At 44.1% G+C, this 23,533-nt stretch overlaps 1 protein-coding gene across 6 annotated transcripts in view; it reads left to right on the top strand.

Moving 5' to 3' along the window:
• Nucleotides 1-23,533, top strand: part of PIAS2 (protein inhibitor of activated STAT 2) — a 35,784-nt gene that overhangs the window by 6,986 nt on the left and 5,265 nt on the right. For all 6 annotated transcript variants that reach the window (XR_012657893.1, XR_012657891.1, XR_012657892.1 and 3 more), the window contains exons 2-11: nt 2,156-2,627; nt 8,429-8,513; nt 9,151-9,201; nt 9,323-9,413; nt 16,120-16,254; nt 19,171-19,276; nt 19,901-19,974; nt 20,876-21,036; nt 21,649-21,782; nt 22,220-22,391. Coding sequence is in view for 3 of the 6 variants with exons in the window: in XM_075078335.1 (XP_074934436.1) it covers nt 2,156-2,627; nt 8,429-8,513; nt 9,151-9,201; nt 9,323-9,413; nt 16,120-16,254; nt 19,171-19,276; nt 19,901-19,974; nt 20,876-21,036; nt 21,649-21,782; nt 22,220-22,391 (1,481 nt within the window). In the remaining 3 variants the exon portion in view is untranslated. The remainder of the gene's footprint in view (nt 1-2,155; nt 2,628-8,428; nt 8,514-9,150; nt 9,202-9,322; nt 9,414-16,119; nt 16,255-19,170; nt 19,277-19,900; nt 19,975-20,875; nt 21,037-21,648; nt 21,783-22,219; nt 22,392-23,533) is intronic.

Here is a 23,533-nt window from a genome sequence, read left to right as displayed (position 1 = left end):
CAGAATAATGCTTACTGCCTGCATCTGAAATAAAGGAGCTGACGTTGCTGTCAAGCTTGTGCAACTATCCATGGAAGAACACAACATGAAGTTCTTGGTAAATTCTTGAATATCGGTATAATCTTCTGACGTAATTTCTTTTATCTAGTGTGACTATAGAACTGTTATAGTACTTCAAGCCATTTTTTAATGAATACTGAAAACACTTTATTTTTGTCACCCTGTTTGACTGTGAGACTAAGGAAAAGTAGCAGGAGAATGTCAGGTGGAAACTAATCTTCTCCAGCAGCTGGCAAAGTAGATGGAGTTCTGTCTCAATCTCCTCTTTTCTTGAGTCCTTTTGCTGTTGAGGGAAGTTGCTGGGATGGAATTAAGGTGGCATCTACTGTTGGTTTCTTCTTCAGAGGTTAGGGCAAGCCACTCAAAGCCTCGTGTGACACTGCTTTCACTGGCAATTATCCGTGGTGCGTTTATAGGTAGGGTGTTGGGGGAATACCAGTTTGAAGGCTGCTTCCTGATAGCTACTTGATAGAAGCATTGCTATACCCAAACTGGCTGTCTGGAAGTGTTGAAATTCAGTGTCTGAAATAGGATAACCTCTTCTCTTCAACAGTGAGGAAGGGGTGTGTCACCTGAGAGTACTACCACAGTATTTTAGATGGTTGTTTTGATATGCACGAATAATGTGGTCCTTGAAAAGGCAGGTCCTGATTGCTTGCTCCTGCTGTCTTGTAACAGTGCAAGTTCAGCTGTCATCTGGCTCAATTCCCTCGTCTGTCTTACTGTAGAAATGATTTTCTCAACATAAAGGAGAGAAGAGGGAGCAAGCAGCTGGGGGCACAGGGGGAGTTCAGACTTCTTATTTTGTGGCTGACTGCATGGTTGTAGCATAATGTTAAAACTTCAGCTAAGGTCAGATCTGTGTTAGGATATGTGGATGTAAATGCTGTGACTATAGTAAGGATTAGGGAAGGTGAAACAAAAACATTGCATTTTGAGTTGTATCCCCTCTGAAATCAATGCCCAAAGCTTTAAATGTTGGATATTGGACTACTAATTTAAAAGTCAACAATGTACTTTTGAACTGGTTTTAAAAATTTCTTTTATGATCCCAGATGTCTACTACTTCATACTTCCTGTTAGGGCCTTTGTCTGCCAGTCCTTGGGCCTGGAATTGGTACGGTACAGCAGTACAGATTGAAGTCAGATGTTCTTTCATCTTTAAAACATAATCTCCTTGTTACAGTGGAAGAGTCCCACAGAAATGGGAAGGAAGTTGGTTAAAAGAATTCTGGATGATTTTATACCTCTCTCAAAGCTTGCTCACAAAAATGGACACGATGTGCCTATGCTAAGTTACCTGTTTGTAGTAATGGTTGGAGAAGATTGCTACTTCTTGTTTGGTTTGGTTTTTTTTGAGAATCTTTCTGCTTATGAACTTCATAGTTGTGGAAGACAGGATTGAACTAACTCTGATAACCAAGTAAATAGTATTGTTTCGTTTGAAGAGATCTTTGTACCAGAATGTGATATGAAAAGGACAGGAAGTTTTCTGTGATGTTCTAGAAGAATCAATTATGTTCGTTAAACAGTTCGTTAGTATGATATGATGTAGCTTTTTAAAAAGTGTCCCCTTGCTGTGCTGTCCTTTCAAGAGTGAAACCTGATGTGCCTGTCTGTCCATGCATGTTTTTAACATGCTGTCCAAAATAATGTTTCAGAATAAATGCTGCAGAACTTACAGTTGCTTATTTTATTTTATTAAAATGTGTTGGAAGACAGTTGATAATACTGATCCATCTGATTTTGTTTCATGAAGTGAGACAGATATTTTATGTTAGAGCTCACACTTCTGACTGTGAATTTAAGATAGCACTGCATGGGTTGCATTAAGATGTTGTTGTTGCTGTTGCTTAAGCATGGAAACAATTAGAAGTCTTTGAAATTAGTAACATGACCAAACTGAACCTTGATCCTGGACACTTTGTTTCCTGGATTTAACTGTAGCCTTGTGTCGAGTAAGGGTATGGGTAGTTCTTAATATGGCAAGCATGAAACTGGACTGATGGAAGTTCAGATGCTTCACCATGCCCCTCAAAAAGGCCTAAACAGGGTACTGTTCATTCACCTGTGCTTCTCTCTCTTGTCTTTCTAGAATATGGTATCAAGTTTTCGTGTTTCTGAACTACAAGTGTTGTTGGGGTTTGCTGGACGTAATAAAAGTGGGCGGAAACATGACCTCCTGATGAGGGCACTGCACTTACTGAAGAGCGGCTGCAGCCCAGCAGTTCAGATAAAAATCCGAGAACTCTATAGGCGTCGGTACCCAAGGACGATTGAAGGACTTTCAGACTTACCAGCTATAAAACCTGCAGTTTTCAATTTGGACAACAGCTCATCTGTCGAGCCTGATTTGGCTGTTGCTGGCATTCACCCACTCCCTTCTACTTCGGTCACACCTCAGTCTCCTTCCTCGCCTGTCAGTTCTGTGCTCCTCCAAGACACTAAGCCCCACTTTGAAATGCAGCAGCCGTCCCCTCCGATTCCACCCGTTCATCCCGATGTTCAACTGAAAAGCCTACCTTTCTATGATGTGCTCGATGTGCTCATAAAACCTACAAGTCTAGGTGAGTGTTTAATAGCTCTGCAGGTGGCTTAATTAATGAAATAGCTGTTGCTTATGACAGACTAAGTCCGGACTTAAACAGCTTTCTGTGGTTGGGGAAAAGTGGAAACTCCCTTCCCTTTCCTACCCATGTCGTCTTCACCACTTGTCCCCAAAAGTGCCAAGCCATGCTTCAGAAAAGTGTTCTCTTCTGTAAATGTTATATGATTAAAGATCTTTGGTTTTTTATTATTAAATAATAGAGTAGAATAATTCAGTTGGAAGGTACCTGCAATGATCACCTAGCTGCCTGACTACTTCAGGGGTGACCAAAAGTTAAAGCGTGATGTACAAGGGCATTGTCCAAATGCCACTTAAACACTGACAGGCTTGGGGCATTGACCACCTCTAGGAAGCCTGCTCCAGGGTTTGACCTCCCCCTTGGTAAAGAAATATTTCCTAATATCTAGTCTGAAGCTCCACTTTTAGCTGAAATATTTGGAGCTGAATTCTCTGCCTGGTACAAGTGAGGAACACATCTGTCGAGGCCAACAGGAAAAGAATTTTAGGGTCAGTAATTAATAAGTTGCAACAACATAAGGAGAAAAAGTTCACTGGTTTGTTAGTTTGTGTTTATCTCACTGCAACAATTCTGCAGGTTGTCCCCCTGACACTTTAGTTTCTTAACTGATAATAGAACCTTTTAGGCTGTGACTTTACCTTCGTGAGGCGTGTGCAGATGATTGGTCATCCTCCAGTACCTAAAGCAGCAAACATTACTAAAAAACATCATTTACAGTGCCTGTTGTCACGTCTGTTTATGTTGTGCCACCCTGTTTGAGAAGAGGTTAATATCGAAGAGCTGCTGTCGTGTTGGACAGCTCTGTGGCTCATGCTGCCATTACCTTTACAAAGATAATCTGTCAGTGCCACGATGTCCTGGCTAACTCCTCCTTATGTTTACTGTGTGCAGAGGCTGAGTATCTTGACTAGCTTCCTGTGTTATGCTGTATTATGGGACAACTTTTGACTCATAGTTAGCCGAATCGGTTGCCAGCCATGTAAGTCACTCTGTCCCATATAATGCAGCATGTGCTCTGCATTATATTTCTGCTGTAGAGTTAACTTCTGTTTTCTGGTCAATGATAACTAGAGGTGGCAGTGATATGCTAGGCATTTCCCAAACAGCTGTTTTCCTCAACTTTGGAAATTATCCTTTTTTTAACCTGAAAGAAGAATGCTTCCGTAGGGGTGTCACTGTTATTAGAGCTGCACGTAAATTCCTCTTTCCTCTGAAGACTGTAGGCTCTTTGGTACGTGTTGCTGTGCTGGTTTTGGCGGAGAAGGGGTTAACTCTCCTCACTGTGGGCGTCCGCTACCTTGCCGACATGCTGGGGCCTGGCCCATGCATACTGAGCCCTTCTCTACAGTATTCAGTGCCCCAAAGGGGAAGATAATGTCTCTGGATTGAAATGCAAAGTGACTGGCACTGTAGTCACTCCAGCCCTGAGGACAGGCACTGCAGCCACTCAAACCCCAACAAGTACGGGAACTGGTTCAGAAAATAAACCCGTACCAGTATCAGTTGCCCCCATACGCAAGAAGAAATATTGGAAACGGATGTCAACTCGTTTAGAACGGGATGATGAAAAAGCAGAGCCGTCACAAGGAGAGGAGGAACAAGTCATAAATGAAATAGAGACCACCCAATCCCTGTCCTTGAGCGAGTTGTGAGATATGGAAAAGATTATAGCTGTTGTTCAGGTGAGCACATTGTCACCTGGCTGCTCCGATGCTGGGATAATGGGGCCAGTAGCCTGGAACTAGAGGGAAAAGAAGCCAAACAACTGGGATCCCTTTCTGGGGAAGGGGGCGTTGACAAAGCAATTGGGAATAAAACACAACCCTCAGCCTCTGGAGGCGACTCTTGTCTGGAGTAAAGGAAAGGTATCCCTTTAAAGAAGATGTTACATATCGCCCAGGAAAATGGACAACTATGGAGAAAGGCATCCAGTATCTAAGGGAATTAGCTGTGTTTGAGGTGATTTATGGTGACCTGGGCGATCAACGGTCATCCAAAGATCCAGATGAAGCCGAGCGCACACGACCCATGTGGCGGAAGTTTGTACAGAGCGCACCATCTTCGCATGCAAACTCATTGGCAGTGATGTCCTGGAGAGGGGACGAGACACCAACGGTGGCAGAGGTGATTGATAGACTCCGGGATTACGAAACAAATGTCTTTTCCTCGCTCGTCTCTGCTGTGGAGAAACTGTCCCAAGAGGTCCAGCAACTCAAAGATGATCTGTCCTGCTCCCCACCTCGACAGAGTAGTGTCTCAGCTGTTAGGAATAAGTGTCCTTTGGCTCAAAGGAGGGGGTACACACCATGGGCCACCCTATTGTTCTACCTGCGTGACCATGGAGAGGACATGATGAGGTGGGATGGCAAGCCTACCTCGACCCTACAGGCACGAGTGCGTGAACTGCAAGAACGAACAGTCACTCAGAAAGGTTCCTCCAGGAAAGCTGCTGCTCCAATTTCCAGCGAGCAAGTCCCCAGACAGAGGAGTAGAAGCGCTGATTTTATTTCTGAGCTTAATAGAGGGACTCCTGATTCACATTTACAGGCAGTGAGTTGTGACTGCCATGATCAGGACTAGAGGGGCCCTGCCTGCAGCCGGGTGGAGGAAAGGGATAACCGGGCTTACTGGACCGTGTGGATCCGATGGCCTGGCACGTCTGACCCACAGGAGTATAAAGCTTTAGTGGACACTGGCGCACAGTGCACCTTAATGCCATCAAACTATAACGGGGCAGAACCCATCAGCATTGCTGGAGTGACGGGGATCCCAAGAGCTAACTGTACTGGAGGCCGAAGTGAGCCTAACTGGGAATGGGTGGCAAAAGCATCCCATTGTGACTGGCCCAGAGGCTCCGTGCATCCTTGGCATAGACTGCCTCAGGAGAGGGTATTTCAAGGACCCAAAAGGGTACAGGTGGGCTTTTGGTGTAGCTGCCTTGGAGACGGAGGAAACTAAAGAGCTGTCTACCTTCCCTGGCCTCTTGAAGGACCCTTCTGTTGTGGGGTTGCTAAAGGTCGAAGAACAACAGGTGCCAGTCGCCACCACAACAGTGCACCGGCGGCAGTATCATACCAACAGAGACTCTGATCCCCATCCATGAGCTCATTCACCAGCTGAGGAGCCAAGGAGTCATCAGTAAGACCCACTCACCCTTTAACAGTCCCATATGGCCAGTGCGGAAGTCTAATGGAGAGTGGAGGCTAACAGTAGACTACCGTGGCCTGAATGAAGTCACTCCACCGTTGAGTGCTGCTGTGCCAGACGTGCTAGAACTTCAATATGAACTGGAGTCCAAGGCAGCCAAGTGGTATGCCACAGTTGATATTGGTAATGCATTCTTCTCAATCCCTCTGGCAGCAGAGTACAGGCCACAGTTTGCTTTCACATGGAGGGGCGTCCAGTACATCTGGAATCGACTGGCCCAGGGGTGGAAACAGTCCTACCATTTGCCATGGACTGATTCAGACTGTACTGGAACAGGGAGAAGCTCCAGAACACCTTTTTACAAGATGTAAAAAATGTGCTCTACACCACAGCCGGGGAGAATGGCCCTACCTGGAGCCTCTGGCAGAAAGCACATGGGGAGACCCGAGGTCGACTGCTAGGGTTTTGGAGTCGGGGATACAGAGGGTCCGAAGCCCGCTATACTCCAACTGAAAAAGAGATGTTGGCAGTATATGAAGGGGTTCGAGCTGCTTCAGAAGTGGTTGGTACTGAGACACAGTTGCTCCTGGCACCCCGACTGCCAGTGCTGGGCTGGATGTTCAAAGGAAACATCCCCTCTACACACCATGCAACTGATGCTGCGTGGAGTAAATGGGTTGCACTGATCACCCAGCGGGCTCGAGTAGGAAACCCCAGTCGCCCAGGAATCTTGGAAGTGATTATGGACTGGCCAGAAGGCAAAGATTTTGGATTATCACCAGAGGAGGAGGTGACACATGCTGAAGAAGCCCCACTGTATAACAAAATGCCAGAAGATGAGAAGCAATATGCCCTGCTCACTGATGGGTCCTGTCGCCTTGTGGGAAAGCACCGGAGATGGAAGGCTGCTGTATGGAGTCCTACACGACAAGTAGCAGAAACTGCTGAAGGAGAAGGTGAATTGAGCCAGTTTGCAGCGGTAAAGGCCATCCAGCTGGCCTTAGACATCGCTGAACGGGAAAAGTGGCCAGTGCTCTATCTCTATACTGACTCCTGGAGGGTGGCAAATGCCCTGTGGGGCTGGCTGCAGCAGTGGAAGCAAAGCAACTGGCAGCGCAGAGGCAAACCCATCTGGGCTGCCACATTGTGGCAAGATATTGCTGCCCGGGTAGAGAACCTGGTTGTAAAGGTACGGCATGTGGATGCTCACGTCCCCAAGAGTCGGGCCACTGAAGAACATCTGAACAACCAGCAGGTAGATCAGGCTGCCAAGATTGAAGTGGCTGAGGTGGATCTGGACTGGCAGCATAAGGGTGAACTATTTCTAGCTTGGTGGGCCCATGACACCTGAGGCCATCAAGGGAGAGATGCAACATACAGGAGGGCTTGTGATCGAGGGGTGGACTTGACCATGGATGTTATTGCACAGGTTATCCACGAATGTGACACATGCGCTGCAATCAAGCAAGTGAAGAGGGTAAACCCTGAGAAGGGGTTAATTCTCCTCACTGTGGGGTTCACCTACCTTTCCAGCTTCCCGCGCTCTGCCGCGTGGCGGGGGGGGGGGGCTGGGAGGGGCAGGGCCATGGTGGGGGCGGCTGACCCCGACTGGCCAATGGCATGTTCATTCCATACCACGTGACACCATGACCAGTATATTAAGGGGGGCAGTTTGCGGCTCAGGGAGGTGTGGTGTTGGGTCGGTGGGTGGTGAGCGGCTGCATCGCATATGGTTTGTTTCGGCGGTTCGTTCCCTTCCCCCCTCCCTTCCCCCCTCCCCCGGGGCTTTGCGCCTCTTGTTGTTCTCCTTTACATTGCATTTCTGTTGATGTTTCTTTTAATTTTAATGATTAAACTGTTCTTATCCCAACCGATGAGCATTACCCTTCTGATTCTCTCCCCCATCTACCGGTGGGGTGGGGGAGTGCGCGAACGACTCTGTGGGGCTGAGCTGCTGGCTAAACCACGACAGTGTGTACTATGAACCCTTAATACTATAATGCTGCTTGCCATCACTGACAGACAAGTAGGATTCTGACATGAAAGTTGTAGTTATTTTTTTGCTAAATGCCACTGAGGGGTAATTCTCAGATGCGAAATCTAGCTGGCTTTTCTGGTGTATTAGGCATTGTGCTCCCTCCCTTCCTCCCCAAAGGCTTGGTTACCTTTAGCTGTTTCTGAATTGAGTAATTTTCCAGCTGTCCATTAATAACTTCTGGTGCACGTTCTCTTCTTGTTTACAACTGTTTTAATGTACTACATCTCTGTGGTACTTTTTGTCAGGTACCTGGTGTTGTATTTTGTTGTGTGACTGTTTGAACCTTTCTCCCTTGGGAGAAAGGATTATAACGTGTCTGCCAAGCTTCTTTAGTACTGAAGTGTAACGTGTTATTAAGCCATCTGACTATAGTTGAATGAATGATTTGTTCTGTTGCTTTCCTGTTGACAGTTACATGCAGTTAAACCACAACTTGATTATATTAAATGACTTGCACCTTATTCCAGGAAAAACTCAATTGCAGATCCTGTTTTAACCAATAACTTTAATCACCACTGTTAAGCCTCATCTGTGTCTTTTTTTTTTTTTTTTGTAGTACAAAGTGGTATTCAGAGGTTCCAAGAGAAGTTTTTTATCTTTGCTTTAACACCTCAGCAGGTCAGAGAAATCTGTATTTCCAGGTAAGGAGTAAGAGTGTGGCATAGTGTGGATAAACTTTTTGCAAAATTTCGGGAGGAAGTGTGGGGTTTTGGTTTACTTTATGCATCATGTAGTCTTGCAGATGCAGAGTCAGAATCCTCACTGAAGTTATGCTGAGTGTCTCTGTTCTGTTTTCTTTAAGAACTACTGGGCACAGAATTTATGTGCAGTTGGGATAAATCCTACACCACTAAAGAGTTAACATTACTTGTTTCCAAATAATTGTGACTATTTAGAGAGGTGGTAAGCTTGTCTTCCCTGCACGTTTCCTGGCTGCAGGAATGGAAGGCTGCTTTTATCTCTTGTCCAAGGGTTCATGTTATTGCAAGACCTGTAGTGTAAGCCAAGAGAATTCATAGGGTTTTTTCCTCTCTGGGAACATCATACTTTGTTGTTGCTATAAACTCTTGACAGAGGATGCTGATCCTTAATTTCTGCTTAACTTGCAGTAGCTAAACATAGGTGTCACTTGTAAGACTCTGTTCATAGCTCAGTGAAAGAAAAATAAGAGCAAAGTTCAGTGATGTTGGGGCAGGTGTGCTGGTTCTTTCTGCATCTGACTGAATATGAGATCTGCTGTCTAAATGGGTACTTTTTTTTTTTTCCCCTCTGTCACAGGGACTTTTTGCCAGGGGGCAGGAGAGATTACACAGTCCAAGTTCAGCTAAGGTACCTTTTTTCATAGTGTTCTCTCATGACTTCTTGGCTAATGTAACAAGTCTAGATGTTTGTGAGGACATAAGAATTTGGCAACACTTGAAAATGACTCTTTCTCTTTTTGGGAATATAGGTTATGCCTAGCAGAGACAAGCTGCCCTCAAGAAGATAATTACCCTAATAGTTTGTGTATTAAAGTAAATGGGAAGCTGTTTCCATTACCGGTAAGCCTGTTTGTATGTGTTTGTGGCTTCTTTGTGACTTGGGGTGTTTGATTATTTTTTTCCTGTAATGTTAGCTTGCTAAAGCAATCAAGCTTTTTATTGTTATTGCTCAAATTTCTCTAGTTACTAATGTTAGGCAAGTGGCTTGTACATTTGCTGTGTGAGGTAGCTGTTACTACTATTGATCACGTTACAGCCACTGCATGGATTGTGTTTTAGCACAGTTAACACAAAATATGTGAAAAATGAACGAGTGTCTGCATGTAGAATCCTCCTCGTACGTCTTCAACCTGAATTTATTTGATTTGATTGGTAGTAGCCCTCACTGCTTGGGCTATCTATATTTGTGATTAGCTTGAGTTCCTTCTTGTTACAAGGGAATGGTATCACCTTCTGGTGTATGAGTTTGAATGCTGCTCTGCGTCTGTCTGCTTAGAGCAGAACTCATTGCAGGGATGAACAGCAGACACGTTTTAGTGTTCCTAGCATTCTAGCATTTGCTGACACCTTAACAGAACAGCGTTGGCAGTCATACACTTTACTGGTGTCTGATGTTGCAAAAGTCAGTACATAGGCAAGGCCACCTGAAGGCTTGAATATATACAAAAAAGGAAAAGCACTCTTACTCTTGAAAGATATCTGGAAAAATGCAGAAAAATCTCTGTACAATAGAACAGAGAAACTTTTACACAACCCATTTTGAAATAGTTTTGGAAGCTATAGAAGATGGGAAGAGTAGTAGTAGAGAGGTGTGTTTTCTGCAGTAGGTTTGGAAAAATCCTGTGTGGAGAGAGGAGAGGAGGTATGAAACCTCTTTTTCAGAATGTTTGTCATGTTCTTGGTGTATCAAATGTGTTGTCCTATACCCTCCCTCTTGCCACATGCAACTGTAACTGCTTTTTTTTTTTGCCTCTACTCATTTGCTTCATCTCACTAAATGAGATGCTCTAGCCTCTCTTCCCCCTACTTCTTCAACCATTGCATCACTGTTCTTCTATCTGTCTTTAGCATGTAAGAGCATTTGTCTCTTATGTTTTCTGGTCAGTATTTCCTGCAAATGCCAGTTCCGTTTTCTGTGATAAACTTGAGGGTTTTCACCTTTCTTCTGCAGATTGTCTGCCTTTCTTTAAGCAACCCACCAAAAAGAATTGGGTGTGATGTTATCCTGTGGTTGTCAATGTCTGCTGTTCTCAGTCTTTCTAATGTAGTTTACACCCTGCTATGCTTTGTTATGCTGTCCATTTTGTGCATAACGTATGTCACAGTCATAGCAAAAACTGTTTGTAATCTTGGATTGTTGCTTTGCTTTAGATCCAAGTCCTGTAGGTTATTCCTGCACATCAGATTCTTTAATCTGTTCAGCAGAAACTTTAGGTGAGAAAGTGAACAAATGACTATTGTCTTGGCAACTTCCTTTCCTCTCCTTCAGTATGAGCTGGATGATGGATGTAGTCTCAGTCCGAGTGCTCCTGCAAACATTTTTTGTTGATGTGGTCACTGCCTGCATCCCTCTGGTGGTTCCTTTCTCTTGCAGGAAATGCAAGATAACTTCTTTGCCTCAACGACTGCTATTGTCCAACTTAGTAGTGTTGGTGTTAGGTCATTAATCAGTGATGCCAGCCTCTATTGCCAGCTTGTACAGTTCTTAAGTGAGTACTGTTACATCTTTCCCTGGTATAGCAGGTCATGCCTTTGCAGATGGCTGTAAATTATTCTTGGTCATCTCCTTGGCTGCAGTCCTTACCAGAAGCTTCAGAGAAATGCTGCCAGTGTGCCAGTACTGCTTCAGGTCATGCCAACTCATGCTGACATGGTGTTTTCTTGTATTCCTATAACTATCTGTGTCCCTCTTTTATAGTGTTGCTTCTGACCTACAAGGAGTAAATGTAGAGCCTTGCATGCTAGTGCCTTGGAAGTAACCAGGATTTTGTATGTCATGAACTAGAGCAGGTGGTTCTCCTGGTGAATTCTGTGTTTTGTTTTGCCTACAAGAGAAGTCCAAAAGGTATCTTGCTGTTCTCTCAGGGTACCTCCATAGACCACCACAGGCCTCTTCCAAAGGAGAAAATCAAATATTTCAGGTTTGTTCCTGGAATGTATAGAGGACTGCTTCCTGATAAAAATCTTAGATGTGCCAACTAGGAAGGAGGTGTTGCTGGACTTGCTGTTCACAGACCGAGAAAGCCTGCTTTGTAATATCTCTGTTAGTGATAGCCTTGGCTGCAGTGACCACAATATTGTGGAGTTCGGGATCCTGCTGACTGTGCTGAAGGTCAGGTCTAAGACACGGATTCTTGATTTTAGAAGAGCAAACTTCAGTGCACTCAGGGCTCAGCTGGGAGGGATTCCATGGGAAGCTTCCATGGAAGACAAAGGAGCTAGTGAGAGCTGGGAATTCTTCAAGAACTCTTTATTGGAAGCACAAAGCCAATTTATCCCCTACAATAAAAAAGGGAAGTAAGCAGAGCAAGAGGCCCCCATGGCTCAACCATGACCTCCTGGGTCTACTCAAATCCAAAAGGGAAGCACACCAGAAATGGAGAAGTGGAGGATTATCCGCCGAGAACTACAAGGGCACTGCCAGAGAGTGCAGAGACGCAGCCAGAAAAGCAAAAGCCCAATTTGAATTGAAACTGGCTGTAGACATAAAAAAATAACAAGAAAGGGTTCTTCAGACATGTCAACTACAAGCAGTAAAAGAAGGAAAACATAGGCCCACAGTTAAACAGAAAAGGAGAATCAATCACGAATGATGCAGAAAAGGCAGAGGTCCTCAACACCGTCTACACCTCTGTCTTTACCAGCACTGTAGGGTCCCAGGCTTTGGGACCAAAATTCACAATTGAACCAAACACCGACCCACCGTGGGTGAAGGAAGAGTTAGTATATGAACTACTACAGGAGCTTGACCCCCACAAATCAATGCACCCTGACGCCATCCCCCCGAGGGTGTTGAGAGAGCTGGCTGACATCATCGCAAGGCCGCTCTCCATAATCTTTGAGAAGTCATGGAGAACGGGGGATGTCCCAGAGGACTGGAGGAAGGCAAATGTTACCCCAATCTACAAGAAGGGCTCGAGGGAGGATCCGGGTAACTATAGGCCCATCAACTTTCCCAGCGATTGAAGTAAGGCTATGGAACGAATCCCCCTGGGGGCCATCACAAGTCAGTTGCAGCACGTGATTGGGAAAAGCCAACATGGCTTCACTAAAGGCAGATCGTGCTTGACAAACCTGGTGGCCTTCTATGACAAAGTGACTTGCCTGGTTGGCATGGGACGGGCAGTGGACATTGTTTTCCTGGACTTCTCCAAGGCCTTTGATACGGTCCCCCATAGTCTCCTCCTGGAGAAATTGATGCGTTATGGCCTAGACAAGTGGTCTGTACAGTGGGTGGGGAACTGGCTGACAGGCCGCACCCAAAGGGTGGTGGTAAATAGCTCCTTCTCCAAGTGGCAACCTGTCACTAGTGGGGTCCCCCAGGGATCAAGATTGGGCCCAGTGTTATTCAACATCTTTATAAGTGATCTGGACAACGGCATCAAGTGTAGCCTGATGAAGTTTGCAGATGACACCAAGTTGGGTGGGGAAGTAGACGCTCCAGAAGGGAGAGCTGCTCTGCAGGGAGACCTGGATAGTCTAGAGGAGTGGGCCAGCAAGAACCTTATGAAGTTCAACAAGGACAAGTGTAAGATCATGCACCTAGACAAACATAATCCAGGAGTGCAGCACAGACTGGGATCCACCTGGCTGGAGAGCAGCTCTGTGGAAAGGGACCTGGGGGTCCTGGTGGGCAGGAAGCTCAGCATGAGCTAACAGTGGCTGCTGCGGCCAAGAAGGCCAACAGGATGCTGGGTTGCATCAAAAAGGGCATCACCAGCAGAGAGAAAGAAGTCATTATCCCACTCTACTCTGCGCTTGTCAGGCCACACCTGGAGTGCTGTGTGCAGTTCTGGTCCCCGCTGTACAAAAAGGATGTGGCCAGGCTGGAAGGGGTCCAGAGAAGGGCCACCAAGATGATCAAAGGACTGGGAAGCTGCCATAGGAGGATAGGCTGGGAGAGCTGGGTTTGTTCAGCCTTGAGAAAAGGAGGCTCGGAGGGGATCTCATTGCCATGTACCAGTACTTAAGGGGCAGCTACAAAGAAGATGGAGGCTCCCTTTTTACATGAGTCCCATGGAGAGGACAAGGGGAATGGACACAAGTTGCTCTTGGGGAGATTCCGATTAGACACGAGAGGGAAATTTTTCACAGTGAGGACAGTCACCACTGGAATAATCTCCACAGGGAAGTGGTTGACTCAGCCATGTTGGACACCTTCAAGAGATGGCTGGACAGGGCGCTGGGCCATCTTGTTTAGACTCTGCTCTTCCTAGAAAGTTTGGACTAGATGATCCCTGAGGTCCCTTCCGACCTGGGATTCTGTGAAAATAACCAGATAGAAGAGCAGTCACTTTTTCTGTTTGTAGATTTTTCTGGCTATAGCAGATGCCACCTGCTTTGACTAATATGGTTTTTGCAAGAAGCATGGAAGACTTGAAGACCCAAATAATGTAGGCACTTGATAACCACTAGAATTGGCAGCCCAGCTGAACAGTGCTAGACCATGCTGGCTGTGGAGGCAAGTGGAATGCACTTTACTGAAGTCCTGGAAGGGTAGGAGGGGAAAGTTTTTGAAGTATTCTAGGATTAGGAGATTGAATCTGATCTCAACATCATTGTTCTGTGGAAGAAAACATCAAAAGCTTGACTGGAATGAAGCATGTGTGCTGCGGAGCCTGTCTCTAAAAAAAAAAAAAAACAAAAAGAAGAAATAATTGGGAAATATTAGAGAACTTGCATCCTTGCTCTCTTGAAAGTAAGGCAGCTTCATTTTAGGTTGGAGACCAACAGCATTATTGTGGCTGGTTCAGTATGTGTGGAAATATTCTCCTAAACATTGCAGGGGTGTGACTTTTTAATGAGGTTATGCATAGTAGAGAAAGGCCTGCTACAGTAAAGCAGTTGGGATATATATTCTTTAAATGGCTGCAGCTGTTTTGTCTCATTAAAGAAATGGCAAATAATTCATTCTTTTAAATGTGAAATTGTCAGCAGTCCCCATACATCTGCTGCCTTTGCCCACACATTCAGGTTCCTGATAGCTACTGGGTCACTCATCATCTGGGGTGAGAACCATTTGAGAGAGCTCTTCCACAATTTCTCTCTGCCACTCTGGCCTGGCATACCTGCCTGTAGAAGCTCTGAGTCCCTGTTCTGTCACTGCAGGCAAGACTCCTGTGTGAAACTAATAAAGGGCAGTGGTGAGGCACAGCCAGGGCTTGGTTGTCAGGTGAAACATATGGGCTAGTAATAGAGCTGCTTCGGAAACCTTGGAAATGATGTGACAACTATCGAGTCCCCCTTGGATTAAAGGCAGTGATTATCCTATGGTATACTTGACTAGCGGGTGGAAGAGGCTGTTTATTTCTGGCTGTTCATTTCCAGACTTGGCGTCTTTCAGAGTAACTCTTTTTCCAAGCACTAGGCTGTGAATGTGTGTGTTTCTCTGAGTAAAAAAAAAAAGTGTGTGTGTGTTCCAGCGTAGCCTTTCTGGGAGAGTTTATTGCGTAGAATAACACTTTCTTGAGCTAAATGAAATCTGGCAGTCAATTCTGTGCAAGACATAGGGCTGCAGTCTTTTACTGGCATCCTTCTGGTACAGGTTGAGTTTCTGAGATGAGTGGACTGCAGGCTGTCTGTGTGGGCTCAGAACAGAGATTCTCAGAGTTCCTGTTACAGACTGGCTTGCTTTCATAGTGACAGACACAGGGGGAGATAAATAAGCCGCAGTTAGGCCATGTGCTCCTTCACAAAGCACAAGTATTTGTGAGGAATCCTCATGATATGCTGGAGGGTGTGTGCTGGCCTATAAGCAAAAGGAAACCAGGCTGCTCCTGATTCAATTCGCACATGTCATATAGGAGATACAACTACAGAGAAAAGCATTCTTGGTTATGAAATTCTTCAAAGCTGAGCAACCAAAAATAAATTTGGTAATTTATTCTACCAAAATAAACCTAGTTTAGTGTGTTTCTGCAGACAACAGCAAAGCCTATTAGCTCTTAAATACAGCTGATGTTCCACATAGAGCTCCTCTTCAGGGGCCTTGGCAGAATAAAGATAACTTGTTGCCAGTGGGGCTAGGTGTAGTTGATATGAGGCAAAGCAGACACCAAGGAGACATGGAGCTGTTGGAACAAGACTTTATTTTTTCTTAAACAGAATCAGTGAAGTGTTCTCTGGCTCTGAAACACTGAATTTAATTTGTCACGATTTGCTGTGTTTGTCACTAAGGCTGTACCCTTGCAATGTTCTGCTCTCTTTCAGTGGGGTGGGGGAAGAAAAGGACGAAGTATCAACATTGCTTTTTTTCCTCTTTCAGTAAACTTACCTGAACCAAAACTGCGTCCTCTTCCACCTCTTCAGCACTTCCTGTAAAACCAGTTTAAAACAAAAAATGTTTTAAAATTGTGGCTGACTTATGGTATTAGGCTGCCAAAGACTGATGTTTCTCAGAATAAGTGGGGAACTTAGTCTCCAGCCTAGAGAGCCTCTAGGTTTACCTGCTTCCCATAGACCTGTTTAAAACTAACAAGTCTATTGCAACGGGGTTCAGAGTGCAGCGGGGAGATGGTAATGCTTTCAATGTCCTTGCTTCCCACAGGGCTATGCTCCACCGCCAAAAAATGGAATTGAACAGAAGCGACCTGGGCGTCCCTTGAATGTAACATCTCTAGTTAGGTTGTCGTCAGCAGTGCCAAACCAGATTTCCATTTCCTGGGCTTCTGAAATTGGAAAGGTAAACTGTATGTTCTGTAGGATGTGAAAGTTACCCAAATAACCTCATCTAATGCTCCTTCTCCCCTGCTGCCTGATGTTGCTGGCAAGGCATACACTGGCAAGTGTTTAGTATTAGGTGGCTGAACTTATTGTTAGTGCCAGGAAATAAAGTTTGCTCTAGAAGTGAACATATAGTAACATAAGACTTGCAGAGAGATGGCAAAGACTTCCTTATAAAATACACGTTTTAAGCCTGCCATTAGGTGTTGCCTGAAATGTTTGTCAAAAATACCAAAACCTTTTTGTGGTGTACCACAAAAATAGTGCCAAACAGTTCAGATGTAACAAAATAACAAAAGGAAAACCTACTTTCTTCCTTCTAGCCTGATGGTGTGAAAAATTAAGTTATGTAGCCATGTATTCTAAGTTGTGTTTCTCAGTATCTGTTTTAACTGTCCCTTGGAAAAGGCTGCTTAAAGTGACCAGATGTGCCAAGGATGTGGGGGTGGAGACATGCATTTGCTTTTGAGGTTTTTGTATTTTTGAACAAAGTAATACTAGGTAGTTTTAAGAAAGCAATTTCTGTTTCATAGGAAGAACTGGTTGATGGATATTTCCATCCCTTTTTTTCTGAGATTCCTTTTTTACATGAAAATGGCCTGTCTAAGTTGATTTAAAGTTGTACTTGCAAATAAACCAAGCCGGGGTGGAATCTCCAGCTCCAAAAGATCTTAGATAGCGGGTAGCTGGGAAGAGTTTAATGGGGAGGTGTCAGGCTGCTGGTGTCAGCTGCTTCCAGGCTTGATGGATCTCAGCTGTGCTTGGCTGGACCATACTGATGTGGTGTCTGTGTTTGTAATGCAGGATATCTGAGCAATGTGGGTTTTCTTACAAATGAAGCATATTCTGGAAGTTTCAGTGACTTGAGGGAGAAGTGACTTAGTGTGGGGAGGGATGGAGAGCTGGGAAAAAAATGAAAATTGAAACCTCTATGCAATTCTGAGCTTCATGGAAGCTGCACTGGGGGAAAAGCATGCTAGGCTTCAGGTTGCAACAGGTACAGGGGCTGGTGACTGAGATGTGATACCTGTTGCTTTCTAGTGCCTACAGTTGTTAATCATAGTTGAAAAGGAATTAGTCTTTTAAAATGGCTGCGTGGCTGTTTAGAAATCCCCCTATGGATTTACTAAGGAAAGAAAGGGAGTGTGTGAGGCATTTCTGAATTCTTCCTAGGTTTAAATAGCTATTGCAGCAGTCCTTTCAGATCTTGGTAAGTCAAGAGTTACTTATTCCTCTATCTGCGACTCGTGTGTAAATCCTTCTGGATTCAATTATCAAAGTAGCTCACCTCTTACTTTTTCCTTCAAAGTCAAAATCTGTGGACCACAGACACCACATGTTTCAAAGTGACACTCCAGTATAAACTTTTATACGCTAATTAAAACTTAAAAAGAAATTGGAGAGAAAGCTAATGTTCAGAAAAATAAATGAAGGGCAGTGCTGACAGCAAGTTTATTTTCTGAAACAGAGGTGGAGGGAGAGATCTAAGCCATTGCTTCCCAATCATAAAGCACAAGACTTGAAATCACTGCAGTGTTGTGTGTGGTCTTGGCCTCTCCCGCTGACCCCTGCTTTCTTCCTCTCCTGTATCTGCAAAAACATACTCTCATGGAAGCAGATCAATTGGAGGTTGTCCCAGCATTCGCCCCTTGTCCTGAGAGGTAAAGTGAGTTCTCTGGTTTAATGTTGGTGCTCTGTTCCAAGTATCGGAACTCCCAAGGCAGCTGTCACTATTCCTCCTCTAAATAAGGCCCTTGGGGATGGTGTGGAGTGTCAGTGGGCTCTTTTGAGAAGGGCTTCTTGGCACATACTTGACTAAGAGTGGAGGGCTTCTGAGCAAGGGAGGCATTAATCCCATCGAGGTGGTCAGACTTCAGCCCATAGAATTCTCTGTAGGCAATAACAGAGTGAAATGTATGGTCATTCTTTAAGGAGGGAACACACACACCCCCACCCCAATATTTCTTAATGTTTTCCCATGCATTTTGATAACTTTACCTGCTCATCTAGGTAAGGGCTCATTTTCCTACAGGTGGTAAAAGAGGAGCAGGGCAGTAGGTGTTCCTGTTTAAAATTCTTGTTCCACACCTAGACAGGATAGGAGCCATAAGAAGGTGGTTGGCAGGGAGTGGAAATAAGAGATGGCAGGCAGTGTTTGTTATACAGATGAAACCATTATTATTCCACAGTAGTTGGAACTTGCAGAATTTTCTCTTTATTAGTGACCTTGGACAGAGAGTGAACAGTGAACAAAAGAAGCTGGCAAGTGGTGTGAATTCGGGAAGAGTAGGAAATGCTAGGGAATGTGACCAGTCTTGGGGGAGTGGATATGTGTAGTGAGGCTTGGCTTAAAAGTGCAGACAGAGCAAGATAAAGAAAAGGGACAATGAAATTGGTGCAGCTGTGTACCAGTTGATGGTGGAGTGTTTTGCACTTGAAAAAGCATTCATCTTTTCTTTAGTCACCTGACTGTCGTTGAGCTCCCCACTAACAGATTGACACTGAAAAAAGGGAAGGATTTAGGAGACAAACTGGAAGTTCTTAAAGATTGCATATATGAGAAGGTGTGTCCCCAGCTGAAATCATCTTTCCAAGAAAAGAGCCCAGATTGTCTCTTGGTTGTGGAGTTACTCTTCCTAGTTAAGTCATAAGTGGAGTAGGACAGTTGTCCTTGATTGGCAGGAGAATTCTGGGAGATGATAGGGCTCTTTCACAGCAATGAAGTTGTCTGTCAATGCTTTTCATAATATCAAGCAAAAAATCAGTATGTTTTCAGTTTTTGCTGCATGTTACAACTAGTGTAAATAGTAATCTGTTGTCACTGTGGAAGTACTGTATGAAATCAGTATTTAATCTTTAATCACTCTTTTTGTAGAATTACTCCATGTCTGTGTATCTCGTTCGTCAGCTCACTTCAGCTATGCTTTTGCAGAGGTTAAAAATGAAAGGTATCAGAAACCCTGATCATTCCAGAGCACTAAGTAAGTCTAATTTGCCTGTCTGTACTTTCTGAGGGTGGCTGGTGGCTTTTTAAAACTAGAACTGGTAATACTTGGGGAACTTGAGGCATTTTGAAAAGAAAAGTCCATGCCCAGAGTATCAAAGGTTCCCTTTGCTGTTGCTGAGGCATGATGCCCTTTTCAGTGGGGGTCCCTGAGCGGGTAGCGACACGTAGATACCCCATCCAAAATGTTCCTCTGGTAATGCCCTGAGCACCACTTACCGCAGTGGGCTGTGAGGTGCAGGTAGACGCCCTAAATATGGGTCCTCTTCACTCACATTTGGTGCTGATTGTCTTTGTACCTCACTTGCACCTCACTTGCTGATGATTATTTCATTTATCTATCCGCATGCTGGGTTGAGTTTGCTCTTCTAACCATTGTGGCTGTTAGTGCATCTGCTGCACATCAAACATCAAACAATCTTATGATGCACAGTGTTTGCCAGTTGCTTATAAACAGTGAAACTATTGTTTGATATTGCTATGAACTAGTTTCCTAGATGCTTAGTTTTTTTAGATAGCTGAAAATAAAGTACATGTACTGGCACATCATGATTAGCATTTAAAATAATGGTGTCTGTGTATAACTTAATTTTTTTAATAGTTAAAGAAAAACTAACTGCAGATCCTGATAGCGAAATTGCCACAACCAGTCTGCGGGTATCTCTGATGTGTCCTGTAAGTATGGCTGGGAATGACCATGTACAGATTTGTGTATTTGTTTTAAGTGCAGACTTGGACTGCTTTGAAAAAAGCCCTGCTTTAGGAGCTTAGCAGGCTTTTGGCTTATACTGAGACATTAATATGAAATAGTAGGGAGAAGGGTGCATCTACAAGCACCCAATCGTAGCAGCATTTGCCCAGCTATGGTTTAGAACTGCAAATGCCTCAGTTGTAATGCAGTGAGAATCAAGTTGCTACTCACAGGTGTGTAGTGAGGTCTTGAGAAGGAGTAATCTCGTACATGGAGGCATTGAGACTTAATTGGGCAGGGCGACAGAATAATTAAAGGATGCAGTGATAAATAAAAATTTCGGATCTCCTCATCTTGGTGCTGTTGCTTATACTGCCAGCTATTACATCAAACAGAGAAACTGAGCACTGTGTAACAAGGTGACACTGCCTTGGGGTTTCTCTTCCCAGGTGGAAGCTGGCCTTCTGTTAGTGACTGGTCTGTTAAGTCGAGTTTTAACATGGGTATAATGCTGTTCTGAGTCTAACATAACTGGAGCTCACAAAAACCCTTGAAATATATGGCTAGAAGAAAATGATAAAGCAGTTGCTTCCATAGGTTTTCTAATAAAAATAAAACCCTAGAAATAACATTGATGCAGAACCATTAGAAATGTTTCTGACTGTTTTCAACTCGGTGAAGACTTTGAGGATGGCTTCATTGTTCCTTTAAGTGCACTGTATATGCTTTGATGGGGTGGATTTGCCTGCAGCGACCTTAGCACTGGGCACCTCTGTAGTGAGAAGAGACAAGTTACTTCACCAACTGCCTCTGATTTCATTGTTAGCCATCCAGGCCTACTTCACTGTCTTCTGTTCTGACACTCTTTAAATGCATCTCTTGCAGCTGGGAAAAATGAGACTGACAATCCCATGCCGGGCTGTTACTTGCACGCACCTGCAATGTTTCGATGCTGCTCTTTATCTTCAAATGAATGAGAAGAAGCCTACCTGGATCTGCCCTGTCTGTGACAAAAAGGCAGCTTACGAAAGCCTTATATTAGATGGGTAAGAGACTGGATTTGCAAATTATGCAGTTACTTAAAATTTTTCAATATGTACTTGATGGCTACTTTTGTGACTTGAGGTTTAGCCGTTTCTTGCTATTTTCTTTGTCAAAATGATTTGGGCTGGGAGGAACCATTAGACTCTGTTTAGTTTCTATCCCCATATAACGAACTACCTAAGATTATCTCCGAACTGCATTGTCAGACTCTTGAGCCTCACTATATTTCCGCTGGAGAAATCAAAGTGTGATACCTAAGGATAGGTCTCCCCTTTTACATGACCATATCTTTGAAGCTATTAATTTGGAATTTTAAACTTCAAGTCAAAAACAAGTGTCAGGCTTGATTCAGAGGATGACGATGTCTGTTTCTGTATGGAAATCTATGAATTGCAGTCATGTTGGAGTGGAGCATGGGTAGGTTGGGATACTCTTCTAGGTTTCGATGTCTGGATGTCTGTGAAGGCTGTAACTACAGGCTCTCAGGTCAGATGAACTAGGGAAAGAGTCGGTTGAAGGGGATCGTAATTAGCTTTGCAACCGTGTCTCCTTTTCACTTAGAATAAAAACTTCACTTGGAATCAAAAATGAAACCACTCAACTTTATTTTTCAGGCTTTTTATGGAAATACTTAATGAGTGTTCAGATGTGGATGAGATCAAATTCCAAGAAGACGGCTCCTGGTGCCCCATGAGGCCAAAGAAAGAAACTGTGAAAGTCTCAAGTCCACAGTGCACCAAAATTGAAAGTACGTACATCTGGGTACAGGTCACAAACCAATAAAATTCTTGGAGGTCTAGTTGTAGCTCGGATAACGTGTATGGGTGTTGATGTTTGCTTTTGTGGAGGGCTTAACACTTTTAACCTTCTTGTTACTTAAAAGAAATGGTTGTATCTCTAGAAGTGTGCATTTTCAGGCTCTGTTTTTGCTCTTTATAGTAGCAGTTAAGAAAACAAAAGGTTGCTCTTGTTTTAAGTCCTTAAACTGATAAGTGAAGATTAAAGCTTGTGCTTTATTATCGACATGATACAGAACACTAATAAAACAGTTCCTGGGCCATAACATTCTCTGTAGTGGCCAGGAAGATGAGTTAAACAGGATTTTAGTTCCTGGTTCTGTTGCAACTAGAAACCACTGGTGTTCAACAGCCTTTAAAAAAAGTGATATTTTACTTTCTTGTTTAGGTTCCAGTGTTGTTAGCAAACCATGTTCTGTGATGGTGGCTAATGAGGTCAACAAGAAGAAAGTTGATGTTATTGACTTGACAATGGAAAGCTCCTCTGATGAAGAAGAAGATCCTCCTGCCAAAAGGAAGTGCATATTTATGTCTGAAACACAAGGAAGCCCAAACAAAGGGTTTGTCAATTTTAAAGTTGTTATTCTGTAATGTCTCGGATAAACTGATGTGTAGACAAATGGACTTGTAATCTCCTTGGGATCCAGCCCCACACTTCCAGAGAATTTCTAGGCCTGTCCTTGCAGAAGGTTGTATTGATACACTACCTTTGTACAGGCAAAACACTATTAAATAGCTTTACATCTCACAAAAGACTTGCGCTGACTGTTGCTGTGTTTGCAGGGATATCTCTCCATAGAAAATGAAGCTGGTTAAGCTAATGGACAGGATTCTTCTGAGAAAGCAGATTATGCCAACCAGAGGAGCTTTGTGCGTTCTTGTTAAGTTAGTGTAATCTTAAAGGCTTTTCTCTTGCTGTCTGTATTTATCCAATCTACTCAGGTACCCAGGAAACTAGGCTGCGTTGCGTGTTTCATCCATCCTATCAGTCTTGGAAGGGAGGTGCTTTGCTGTTTTGGGTCAAGACCAGGTTTTCCTCCATCTCTCTGTTAAACTCTGGAATGTCTTGGACACTTGTTGGCCATGGTTATCAGTCAGTCCTGCACCTCAGTTAGCACAATCAATGACTTCCCAAGTCCTCTGTCAACTGCTCTGGTTTTGTAGTCATGCCTGACTTCAGCAGCAGGCGTAACCACCTTCTTTACTGTTGTGCTGCCTTAGGTCTGTCCCAATCTGTGCAACTCAGCTGAAGTTTCTGTTTGTGGTTTCCATGAAGTTCTTGCTCCTGGCCTGTAGGGCACACGAGACCTGCAGGGGGAGAGGGGCGCTGGTTAGGCTCACCACCAGTCACCTCTCCAAGGTGATTCCAACCGTCAGCTTTTAGTAATGGCTTGTTAGCTAGTGTTGCTGCATGCATGAGGTGTGTGCCTGTCTCTCAGTGTACTGGCTTATGTCTTGTACTAAAGTAATAGTAATAAGAACAAACCCCTTCTGTTTTGCCAGCCCTTGAAGTAATGAGCAGGTGTACTATGTCTCTAGTCCACACAAATGTGTGGTCTTTGGTGAGCAGATAGTTGGTCATCATCAACAACTTTCAGCAGTGATACTGAAATGCTGTTGCTTTTTGTGAGGATTGTGGAGGAATCCTTCTGCAAAAGACTCTTATTTTTCTGAGGGAAAAATAGCTGCAAATACATCTCAA

This window comes from Phalacrocorax aristotelis, chromosome Z (assembly GCF_949628215.1).
Source record: "Phalacrocorax aristotelis chromosome Z, bGulAri2.1, whole genome shotgun sequence".
Lineage (NCBI taxonomy): Eukaryota > Metazoa > Chordata > Aves > Suliformes > Phalacrocoracidae > Phalacrocorax > Phalacrocorax aristotelis.
The sequence above is the reverse complement of the archived record's forward strand: the minus strand, read 5'-3'. Positions and strand labels throughout refer to the sequence as shown.